This window comes from Lutzomyia longipalpis, chromosome 1, assembly GCF_024334085.1.
Source record: "Lutzomyia longipalpis isolate SR_M1_2022 chromosome 1, ASM2433408v1".
NCBI classification, from domain to species: domain Eukaryota; kingdom Metazoa; phylum Arthropoda; class Insecta; order Diptera; family Psychodidae; genus Lutzomyia; species Lutzomyia longipalpis.
In genome coordinates, this window is record NC_074707.1 from 44738999 (window position 1) to 44751528 (window position 12530).

At 32.7% G+C, this 12530-nt stretch overlaps 1 protein-coding gene and 1 long non-coding RNA gene across 2 annotated transcripts; one reads left to right on the forward strand and one right to left on the reverse strand.

Annotated features, from left to right (window-relative positions):
• The first annotated feature begins 51 nt into the window (after positions 1-51).
• On the forward strand, positions 52-12334 carry LOC129787683 (discs overgrown protein kinase). The gene is made up of 6 exons (XM_055823413.1): positions 52-314; positions 472-579; positions 784-894; positions 8495-8603; positions 8978-9567; positions 10631-12334. The coding sequence occupies exons 2-6, from the start codon at positions 504-506 to the stop codon at positions 10822-10824; spliced, it is 1080 nt and encodes a 359-aa protein (XP_055679388.1). The 5' UTR covers positions 52-314; positions 472-503; the 3' UTR covers positions 10825-12334.
• On the reverse strand, positions 4489-6952 carry LOC129787684 (uncharacterized). Its single transcript, XR_008750248.1, has 2 exons — positions 6885-6952; positions 4489-6815 (listed from the first exon to the last, which is right to left on the reverse strand). It is a non-coding gene; the product is annotated as an uncharacterized LOC129787684 (long non-coding RNA).
• Positions 12335-12530: the final 196 nt, after the last annotated feature.

A 12530-nucleotide genomic window follows, 5' to 3' on the forward strand; every position in this document is an offset into this window, starting at 1 on the left:
GCGAGTTGTGAAAACTCGTCCGCTACACGATCCATTCGCGTATCCTTGCGACACAGGTACGGGTGCGAGTGATGAGGCCGACGAATTGACAAGTAATTTTCTCGGTAAAATTATTTAGAAGCAAGAAAAACTAGGGAAAAAGTGGAAAAGAGGACCCTTTGGAGTATGTTAATTAACTCATGATAGGACACTGTGCGATATTTGCCCATGTTTGACCGCCAATTGAGCTTTTCGGGGCTGTGTGCTGAGCATATTTGAAGGCATTGTGTGTGAATCAAAACCAACCTCCTGACATCTTGAAAATCCAACAAAAGGTGAGACCAATTTTGCCTCCGTGGAGCCCTTCCTGGGCCCCTTGTGGGCACCCCACTAGCTGTGGTGCGTGCGAAAAACCCCATTTTGGGGCTAAAATGCCGCGGAAATGACTCATTTTTGCCATTTAATTGTGTTTTTCTCGGGGGCACACCGAAGGATTGGCCAGCATCGCAGTTTCGAAAGAGGAGATGGAGCTCAGAGTGGGGAATAAGTATCGCCTGGGACGGAAAATCGGATCTGGATCCTTCGGGGACATCTATCTAGGTGAGAATGGGCATAGAGTACGGCCCCTCCCACCCTTTCCAACCCACCAGCTTTTCCCCACATGATATTTTCTTTGTTTTCCTCCATGGGGCTCCCCTGCAAATATTCCCCCCAACCTCAAAATATCCCTCAAAATCATCCGGGGAGGTGCGAGAGATTCATTTCTATTGCTAATTTGTTGATTTTCTTTCATTTTCTGCGTAGGTACGACGATCTCAACGGGTGAGGAAGTGGCCATCAAATTAGAATGTATCCGGACGAAGCATCCACAGCTCCACATAGAGAGCAAATTCTACAGAATCATGCAGGGCGGAGGTAAATACCACATTTGCAAATCTTCTACCTTTTTGCAGATTCCCCTTATTTTTTTTTTATTTAAAAACATTGCTTTCTTGCACAATCTCCCCATGGCAAGTGCGTAGTTTTGATGGCGTAATCCTTTGTTTCGCGCGCTGGAATTGCAATCTTTTACGCATTTCCACATTCGTCTTCTTGTCCATCTTCCCCGGAATAAGCGCACTTAATTGTCATTACGACCATTGTTATGGATCCTCAGCAATTAATTGTGTTTTGTTCTTCAGAAATTGTCTTTTTTTGCCTTTAAAATATCATTTTTGGAGTTTCCTGGAGAAGGAAACTTGCCACTTACCTAATTAGGTGGTTATGTTGGCAGACTGTTGTAGAGGACATTGATCTGAAGAGAATGGGGTTTGTAGTAGAAAGCAGGAGTTGTACCTGCAGGTATAGTTTGACCTGAAAATTATGTGGGTACTCCACAAATGGTTAAAATTCATGCATGGAAATGAAATTGCATTTGGAAAAGGGTCTCTTGCCAGTCTGTATTGAAGAGGAATGGCAATAGAAAGGTAATGATTCGGGGTCAGGAGGGACATGCAAAAATTCTTCTACAATTAATAAGATGATCCAGTTAGACAAAGACTCCTAATGTGTCTGACACAATGGCATGGAGAGAACTGAAAGTATATGAAGTTTTGGTTTAAAAAAAGGGCCTTTTAAATTTATCTTAATTCTTTTTGCTTGATTGGCACGTTGAGTATTAGTTTGTTTATCTTTCAGATTGAAGAAATTGTTCCTCTATATATTATTTAGCTTTTTAGAACTCGTTCTGTAATTTGAATGCTGTAGTTTAGAGAAAAGAGAAGAGTTTTAAATGCATTAAATTGGAATTTGATTTAATTAGGATTTAAAGTTATTTTTAAATGTTTTTTTCAAGATTTTTTTCAACATTTTAATTTCTTGATTCAAGGTTAAATGAAATTCTTGAACAGACTCAAGAATTCTTTAAAATCAAATTATTTAAATTAAGATAAACTCAATAATCAAGGCCAATGTCATACCAAAAATGAATTCAAAATAAAAGCTTTCAATTGAGACTTAAAAGACATTGTCGATCAGCTTTGTAATTGTTTTTTAATCTTTTAAGGAAATGTGTTTTAAAATTTAGATATTTCCGTTTGAATTCTTCAATAATCGCCAAAGAATGTCTCTTTAGTCAGAATTATAAACATTAGTTTTAAAGATGTTTCCATTTCTGGTTTTCCATTTTGTCCATTGAATGCCCTGAGGAAGGACTTCAAATAGTCTGAAACGTTGGCCTTGAAAAAATTTAATTCGCCGAGCTTGATACCGAAAATCCGTCTTTTAAGAAAACCCATTCATCGCCTACGGTCGTCCCTTTAATAGTTCTTTTCATTTTGTACGGAAATTAATAAAGATTTTTCCAGCTATTAAACCGTGAGCTAAAGATTTAGAAAAGTTTTAGAAATAAATAATTTTTAAAGAATTTGCTCATTTTAATTTTTGGAATTAGATTTTTTTACGTTTTAAGAAAATTGTTGATTAAAATGTTGAAAATTTCGTCTTCACATTTCATTTATTTCCAAGAAAGAAAATGCATTAAAAGTTGGAAAGAAAATCTCACGAAGAAGAAGTCTTATGCTCAGAAAATTGATTTGTTTTTCTCATAAAGAATTTTCTCAAGTTTACGAATGTTTGGAAAAATAAATTTGAAAAACTAATTTGTAGAAATTCAAATTTTTTAATTGAAAGTTTTCTAAACAGAATCAAAGTTTTTATTTAACTTTTAAAAATTACGCACAGTTCCACGTCCTTTAATAATGAATCTTATTTCATAACTGACACAGCATATAATGCTAATTTAGGAGAGCAACAAAAGGATATTTTATTCAATCACAGAGAAAGGAAAGAAAATTTAGAATCTTTTCTTGAGGCTTTCTCTTGGTTCTTTTATCAAAAGAATTTTTTTCAAATAAAAAAAAAAATTCTCACGTGTAAAATCAGTTTAATTTTGCAAAGCACCAAAATCCATTCTCAGTGCATTTTCGTGAAAATCCACTCTTTGGGTTGATGCGGGGAGGTGAGGAAATTCGTGGGAAAAGTGAGGAAATGTGATTGAATGATGGATAAGGGATCTTTTGGCACGTGCTCCATGCTCAGGCACGAGGGGAAAAAACCTTCATTTGCCTCTTCACAACAGCTCCCGTAGTGACCTTTTGTGATATTCCTACTTTACTTTTTTATCAGGAACAAAATTTTTCTCCCACACGATCCTCCCGCTGAGCTTACTTCCTTCTGGAGAATTCATTTTTTTGTGTTAAAAGTCTTTCAATGATGGGAAATTGATTTTCACATTCGCAAGTTTAATCGAATTTCGTACCAAATTGCCGCGGAAGAGAATAACTAAAGTGCAGATAAAGTTGATTAGGTTTTTTATTGTTGTTGCTAAAGTTGAAAGTCTTTTGATGTTTTGTTGGGCCAAAAATTCTTAGAGTTTATCTTTGTTTTTCTTCCCAGATTCAGCTCTTATGTTCCTATCGTTTAAAGGTCAATGTTTTGTTCTATTTTATGTCCATCACAGATTAAGAGACTTAAACCTCAAGGAAATTTAATAGCGGGTTCAGTGCTTTATTATTGTTTTTAAGCACAACATTGTAATATTTTTCATCTCATAAAATCTTTTGTTTTGCTAGATAAGACACAACTTTAAATACTAATAAAGAAAAACCCTGAAAATGTAGCGACTTAAGTCTTCTCAGCTTAATTTGTGTATTTGTGGCATTATTTATTTAATTCTAAGCTCGATGTATTTAGGAGAAACATTTTGAGATTCCAATGCAACCAATTCCATTGAGCTTTGGTTATTATTTATTTTATTTAATAATTTTTCAATCCTGTAAATCCCCTTTTGATACTGATTCAGTTCCAGATTTAGATCTAACGTATTTCTTTCTTAGAAGTACCCACTCATTTTCACTCATCTCTTATCATTTTCATTGAGAAATTCTCCTTTATATATCTGTATGAAGAAGTAAATAATGTGTAAAGAGTTGCTGTATAAGTTATAATTAAGTTTGGAGCTTAAAGTTTACGCAGAATATTCTCTGAATTAGAAATTCTTGTACATCTCTTCTCCGACATTGTGCTTTTTAATTTTCTCCCCCAGACTATAAATCATTTTCGTAGTACTAGTGGCTATGGGTTGGTGGAAATTAATAATGAAGAAATTTCACTAAAAGCAACAATAACAACAAAAAAAAGTAAAAATATTAATCTTAAAGTTTCGCATCTCATTGATAAACTTTTGCAGTTAGTACGTAATGTTGTGTTGGATTATCGAGTGAAAATTTTTCGCTATTTTTACGCATTCTTATCAAATCATTAATCACAAAAGCATTCAAGATGACCCAATTTGTGTGAATGATATTTTGCTTTTCTTTCCACTTTTTTTTGCACGACGTGAATTGAGTGGCTTTTGTTGTTTGTTGTTGTTGAGAGTTAAACAATATTGTGGGTGACTGTGAAGGAATGTCTTATGAGGTTTTGATGAGAAGGGCTAGAAGAAGAAGTTTATTGAAAATTAGCTACAAATTCAAGAAGATTCTTCGAGTTTTCTTAAAATTATTTATTTTTTTAAAGAAACAATGAACAGAAAATTGAGATCAAATACAATCCACAAGACTTGAAATGACAAATTAAACCATTCCATGAATTTCTTTTCTAAAAAAAATCATCTAATTAGTGAAATTGTTGTGTCTGGAAGTAATTACTTTACATGAAATGAATAATTAAACAATTTCAAAGAAGAAATAATTTTATTTGAGCCAAAATACACTGTCATTCAAATTTTCGTTGCCAGTACTAAAACTAGCACTGACGAAACTTTATTAGAAAATTTTAATAAAAAAAGGTTCTACTAAAATTCTAGTTGACAGAACTAAAGAATTTAGTAGTTATGTATTTACTGGAAACTTTAGTGAATAATTTGACTAAATTGGCTACTAAAGTTTAGTTTTAAGTTTTAAGGGTATAAAATTAAAAATTTTAGTTACCAGCACTAAGAAAAAACAAACTTTAGTGAAGAGAACTAAACAGTTTAGTGAGTCAAGTCAAAATGACTAAAATTTCCAATTATACAGGGTGACCAGGAAATTAGGGCATGATTTTAAACGCGAATAACTTTTGATTGGATTAAGATATCTGAAAACTTCTGCCACCAAAAGATACGTAAACTCAAAAAGTTTTATTTGGTTTTCAAGTCAATATCTTAAAAATTGTAGCACTTTACTAAAATTTGAATGACAGTGTAGTATTTTATTATTTAGAAGAAAAATAAAATGAGGAGGTAAATTCTTTAATCAATATTCAACTAAAAAATCATTAGCTGAATAGCAGGTTACGTTAGATTCTTCCTCTTTTTTTTCCAACCACCCACCATCATTTGAAACTGACGACATACCCATTTGATTTTGATTTTCTTTTGAACCATCCTCAACACAACATTTTCTCTCCTCGTTTTTCCGTCATTTTCCTCGGATGATGGTGTGGTGTTGTCACAGCAAAATTGTGCCGATTACGTGAATGCACCTGGGGAGGTATACCTTATAGCAACTATCCGTTTGTTGGAGTTGAATGTTGCTCCGGCGGTGTGGCATTGTGAGGCCATTTATATGAGTAGAGTATGTTGTGTTTGTGATGCAAAAGTGCCATGGGAAAGGGTGTGGGCGCCACTAACTGGTCGTCGTCATAGTTTTAGAGCTTTTTTCTTTTTTTTTTTTTTGCATTTTCCACTTGTGTACGGTTGACTGTATTTTCCATTGTTCTTACAGGGGGTGTGGGGGGGGACACTGCAGATGGGCAGTTAGATTTCTTTTGGCATTTTGGAGTTCTTTGATGTTGTTTCATCACCTTCTGCATACTATATGTCAGGCTGTTGTGCCGTTGTTGGCATACAAAAATGTGGAAGTCTCATGGTTTTTCCGAGGGTGGATTGAGAAGGTTAATTAACTGACTAAATATTCCTCATTCACTCAATCCAGCAGCACGACCTCTCGACATGGAAGAATATTGTCTTTTAATGTGCGCAGGAGAATGAGAGATCTATCCGGATGGGAGACAGTTACGTGGAGTTTGCCCAAAAAGAGGTGTCATTGATGGAGCATAGCACTTTAGATGGAGGTTTTTTTATGTTATTATTATTATTCTCTTCTACGATGTGAATGACAATAAGAAGAGAAGAAAAAACGAAAGAGATGAAGGAGGAATTAAAATGAGCAACTTGCTACTACTAACACTTTCAATTCCTCATCATTTCATCTCAATTGGATTTCTTCTTGAGTTTTTTTTTATTTGTTAATTTCCTTCTTCACCCTCTCTTTTTGGTCTGACTTTTTTGTTATGTATATAACAACAAATGGTTGAAAAATTTTGCGATGATCCATGAATGGGAATATAAATGCTTTACAAAAGATGATTGGCAGGATGGGTTGAAGTGAGAATTTGCATAGAAATGTGTCTCATTTGAATGGGTCTCTGCTCTCTTTGACTGTGACTGTGTGATGCCATTTGTACAAGAAGTTATAAAATGAAATTGTTGCTCTGGCGCCGTGTTCCTTCAACTTCTTGCGTATGATTTCTTCTCTCTTTATTTTATTTTTCGTTTTCTTTTAAACCTTATCTCTCCACCTCTCTCTGCCTATGTCGTGAAGGTTTTCCATCTCCTTCACTTTTGGGGTTCTTCATCCTCTTCTTCATCATCATCCACATTGAGTAGAGAGACATTGCGTGTTGCCGCCACGGAAGACACAAGTCAATGAAAGAAGTTGTATGCATGTATGTAATGTGCGAGGAAGAGTGAAATGGGGGGCCCTCTCACCTCATTCACAAATGACTGAACCAATTCTCCGCAGGGCAAGTTCCTGTGATGGGTGAAAATGTGTAAACAATGCGTGTTACCTAGGTTTTGTCTTCGCAATGTAATCACTTACAAAATAAAAATATTCGACAATGTGGAAGAAAGAGTAAATACCGTCGTACGAAGCACATTCCAAACTGCAAAAGTACTGCAAGTTTTTGATGGTTGTTTGATTTCCACAAGAGATTACAATTTGTTTTGTCTCCCTGGGTAGGAGAGTCGTCGTTTGGAATCCAATAAAGTGTCTCAATTGCCATGTTTACCCCTTTCTTTAACCCTTTTATACACTTCACCCTTCCCCCCGAATTTGGAATTCTTTTCCACGACAAAGTTGTAAAGAGAATTATTTTACACGAAAATTACAATGAAGGAAGTTTTATGCCTAAACTTTAAAATTTTGTTTGTTTGGCTATCATTCTCTTTGCATGTAAGAAAAATTCTTATAGTTGAAAATTCTTTAAATGTTACTCTGTGAGTAATTTTCTAAGGAAAGTCTGGGGTTAAAAAAATCTTTCATAAATGTTTTTATTTTCTGGGGTGATTTTTCTAATTTTTTTTTGACTATTAGAATTTTTTTCCATAAAACTTTACAAAAATTCAAAAGCGATTAAATAAAATACTGAAAGTTCTCTATTTGAGAATAGACTTTATTAATCAGCTAAACAGATTATTTTATTATTATTATTTTTTTTTACAATAAATATACGTTTTTCTATGACGTTAAAAAAAATTAACAAATAATTACAAAAAAATAAGCAGAATTTTTATAAAATTTACAGAATTTTCAAGAGAAATAACTCAACATATTTTTTCCATGACGTGCAATAAAAATTCTTGCGTCTACTTCCTATGTCAATTACATATGAAATAATAAATATAAATATGTTGTGAACGAGAGTATCAGTGTTCATTCATGTAAATCGGATAAATTGCCTATACTCTCCTGCAATATTATGTCGATATTTATTGGTTTGGGTGTATAAACTTTGGTAGAGAATGTTTGTATTTGCCATTAACTTTCGATTCTTACTGCAAGCGTATTTTATTTATCTGAATACATATTTCATTAATATTTAGCTCTGAATAAGTTGCAGAATAGGCGAGAAAATTATCTTAAGAGAGTTCGGAGAGCATAAATGTCGGTATTTATTCTTTTATGCTAGAACTATATGGAATGAAAATATTCTCGATTGATTAATTGGATTTTTTTTCTTCATTCCATTTTTTTCTTCTTCTATTTTTACCTATTTTGCGTCATTGAGGTGAATTTTTAATAAACCCCCTTTTTCACCTCGAAATTGAGAAATAGAGGAAAGCACATGATTTTTCTTTTTATATTTTCCATAAACTGCACAACATGAAAGCCTTTGTGTTTTTTGTTGTTGTTCCTCTCTGTGTTTTCATGCAAAATAATTCACTGTTCGAGTTTACAATATTTTTTTTTCTTGAATGGGAAGGTGAAGAAGGTGAAAAAAAGAAACGCGACAACAGAAGAGAACGAAACGAAAAAAAATAAAGGGAAAAAGACCCGTGGTTGATGAATGCAAAAATTGGTGGAAAAAATGCGCGCGCTGTGCCTTAACATTGTTAATCTGGGAATCTGTTGCATAATCCATTAAAAAAAATTGTGTTGATGCATTTTAATTCCCGTCTCACTCTCGTTTTTCTCTTTTGCTTTCGCAGTTGGAATACCACGAATTAAATGGTGTGGCTCCGAGGGTGATTACAACGTGATGGTGATGGAACTATTGGGACCATCGCTGGAGGATCTCTTCAATTTTTGCTCTCGAAGGTTTGTTTATATTATTATTATTATTATATTAAATTTAATTTAGTGTAAAAAACGTAAATTATGAAGTATCTTCAGTAAAATTGATAAAATGATTGAGATAAGGAATAGACTGTGATTGAAAATGAAGCACTTGAATGGTTGTTAAAATAAGATTTGCAAAGATAGTTGGATCTTCAAGTGTTTGCTGAAGCTTTAGAGATTTTGCGAGAATTTCCGGGAAATTTTAAGTTATTAACCAACGACTAAAATTTGATTTAATCGAAAAACTCTCTCAGTACGAAGCTTCACTGTTAAATTCAGAACAACAGCAACAACAAAAAATGATGCTTAAAAGAGATTAAATTTCATATATTACCTTCAAACACCTGTTGCAGGTTCACGCTGAAGACAGTCCTTCTGCTTGCCGATCAAATGATATCACGAATTGATTACATACATTCGAGAGACTTCATCCATCGTGACATAAAGCCAGACAATTTTCTAATGGGCCTGGGTAAGAAGGGTAATTTAGTGTATATCATAGACTTTGGCTTGGCAAAGAAGTACCGAGACTTCCGTACACAGCGACATATACCGTACAGAGAGAATAAGAATTTGACCGGGACAGCTCGGTATGCGTCAATAAATACGCATTTGGGTATTGAGCAGTCACGACGTGATGACTTGGAGTCACTTGGCTATGTGCTCATGTACTTTAATTTGGGTACATTGCCATGGCAGGGATTGAAGGCGGCAAATAAACGACAAAAATACGAGAGGATTTCAGAGAAGAAACTCTCGACGCCAATTGAGGAATTGTGTAAGGGATTCCCTGCTGAATTTCCCACCTATCTCACATACTGCCGACAGTTGCACTTTGAACAGAGGCCCGACTATTGCTATCTGCGAAAACTCTTTAGGACGCTTTTCCATAGGCAGGGCTTTACCTATGACTATGTGTTTGATTGGAATATGCTGAAGTTTGGTGAGTCTTTATTTCTTTTTTATTTATTTACTATTTTCATTTACAAACCAATTTGCCTAAATATAAAACGTTTTGCATGCGGGTTTTGTGTAAAGGTGGCTAAAAATATTTTCCCTCATTGATTAATAATTTTCCTTTCATTCACAAAAGACTTGATGAATCACCTAAAACTACCTAAAAAAATCCTTTTTTCTGTTTATCGCATTACCTAACATTTCTATTAAACACATCTAAATATTGATTATTAGCCCATTTATTATTTATTTGTTGTGGAATTTGTGTTTTGATAAAATAGAGCTCTTGTTGAGCTTCCTCACCGCAGACAATGAGGCTTTCACAAGGTAGTATCTCTGCTTTGTGTCTGAGAGCTTTATTTCATTATAGAGAATGTTTACGCGAATACATAATATTGAATGCATGCCGTAAAGTTTGTTGTGTGTGCATCTCTCACTAAAATAATTCGACTTTATGACTCTGGTGCTGTTTTGTCTGTATTGTCTAAAAACAAACTGGGTGGAATTATAAAATGTTTATACTTATTCCGCGGAAATTTCTGTTAGTCCGATTATTTCTTCCGCTGTCGTTTGAATCAACGAGAATTTTCACAGAAATTTGTTGAATTAATATTTTAAAATAAAAAACTAAAGAAAAATAAAAATGTGTACACTGTCAGTTAAAATTACCGGAAAAGTCAAAATTGATGATTGGAAAATTTCAATTGAATTTGCTAAAACTTTGCGTTAAATTTACGTAGAAGAAAAATGTCCTTTGAGAATATTTCTAAGAGATTTTTTCAATATTTTATTGTTTCTTGCGGTTGCGAAAGGGTTAATTTTTCATTTGGCTTTTGATTTACTGACAGCTTCTCCTTTTTTGCTTCATTTCTGTCTTGTTTTGCATGAATTGTGCGTTAGTTATTTGCGTAGAAAAAATAATTAATTAATAATTAGAAATTTACGAAAGTTCTTATAACTTTCAAAGGAACTTTTGGAAGGTCTTTAATTGCCTCAATCGGAAAAACAAAATAAAAGTCTCTTAAATATATTTGAAAATTCCTCTAAAGGTGGCTCACGCAGCACCGCCGGTCCCAATGAGGAGATCGAGGGCGGAGGTGGTGGAGCGAAACGTACTCAAATGACCACCAACACAATGGAGGAACCAACAAACTCCTCACGACCATATGACACGCCCGAGAGGAGATCCTCGATACGTATTCGTGGGCAGAGTGTCGTGAATGATATGCGAAATGTGAAATAGTTTTCATAAGAGAGATGGCATTGAGGAACAAAGAGTGGACGCATAAATAATAATAATTATGAAGGATGAGAGAAAAAAAATTAAACATTTAAGAAACACAAAAAAAAGAAGAGAAATATGGAATAACAATTACTATCCATATTAAAAAAAAAACTACTACCTACTTTTAAAATGAAATATTTCTGATAATGTGAGAGATGTGAGCGACAACATGAGAGCTGGGGAACATTTTTAGTATGAGGGTGAGTTTATTTCTCTTTTATTTAAAATTTTCTTCAATTCTTTTGATATACAAAAAAAAAGAAACTTTTTAACGAAGAAATTCAATCACTTTTCAGGTCCGTTTAGTCCCTCGGCCCTAAGACTTAAAAATACCTTATATAAAATTAATTATAACTGAGATGGGTGAATTAAGAAGAAGAAATCAACGTGAGCGTAAATTTCAAAAAAAAAAAAGAATAAATTATTCATACAATTACTAATGGAGAAAATTAAAAAAATAAAAATAAAACACCTTTAAGGGTGAAATGTGAATTACTGATGGGATAAATTATATTAAAACTAAATGAAAAAAAACTCTCCTCAGTCCTTAATTTCGTTTAACATTTAATAATAAAAAAAAACAATTAAAACCTCACGATTGAGTGAGAGATATAAAAAAAAACAAATTATAAGAAAATATTTTAAAAGAAATCAATGGTAAGGGAATAAAAATATCATAAAGTGAAAAAAAAAAACATTTTTAAGTGTATATTTGATGAATCACGTTAAAATAATTAAACAAAAAATATAATGAAAATATTTAGGAAGTGATTAATTGATAAATGTAAAATGGAATTTAAAGAGAAAATTAATGAGAAAAAAAAACGAGAATTAGGTAAAATCTTTGATAAAAAAAAACCAACAATCCAGCCACACACGTCTTTCTAAACAGAAACTTTAAAAAAATCTTACTGGAAGCATAACATTTTAGACATATAGCTGTGTTTTTAAACAAAAATTCTATACAGAAATGATAAAGAAAAGATTAAAACGAATATTAAAAAAAAAAACAAGCCACAGTATAGCGTTTAATAAAAATGAAAAAATATGGGTTAAAATGCTGAAAGGATAACTTATAAAAGGAAAAAAATGTATATTAAAATAATATAACTTGTACACTGACTTAAAAAGCTCTTAAAACAAAATGTCCTTACCGTCAAGCCGTGCATTTGGTTTAAATGTTGTTTAGTTTTTTTTTCTTTGTAAAATTCATTTGTCTCAAAGCAAAAGTTCTGTATATGGTGGATAAAACTGAATTACACAAAAAACTGGATTTATAAAAAATCAAGAAAAAAAAACATTAATTACAAAATAACCCATTAAAATTCATGTTGTTTCATAGTGACATTGTAAACTATAAATTTTTGATGATGAAAGAAAAAAAAAGAAAGATGGTGAAAATCTTGTAATATTTCATACTTTACTCATATTTGATATATAAAGAAAATAATATTATATAGTCAAAATGCGTGTGAGGGTAGTTTCTTTTATTATTTTTCACTCATCAATCGTCGAAGGTGCTTGGAATGTTTTCTTCTCACGAAATGTTTTAACGATTTTCTTTAAAAATTCTTATTTCAGGTAGAATTTTTGTTTATTTTTTTTATTGAATTTTAAAGTTAAGGTCATTAAAACCTCTCATAAAATACTGAAAAATTATTTTC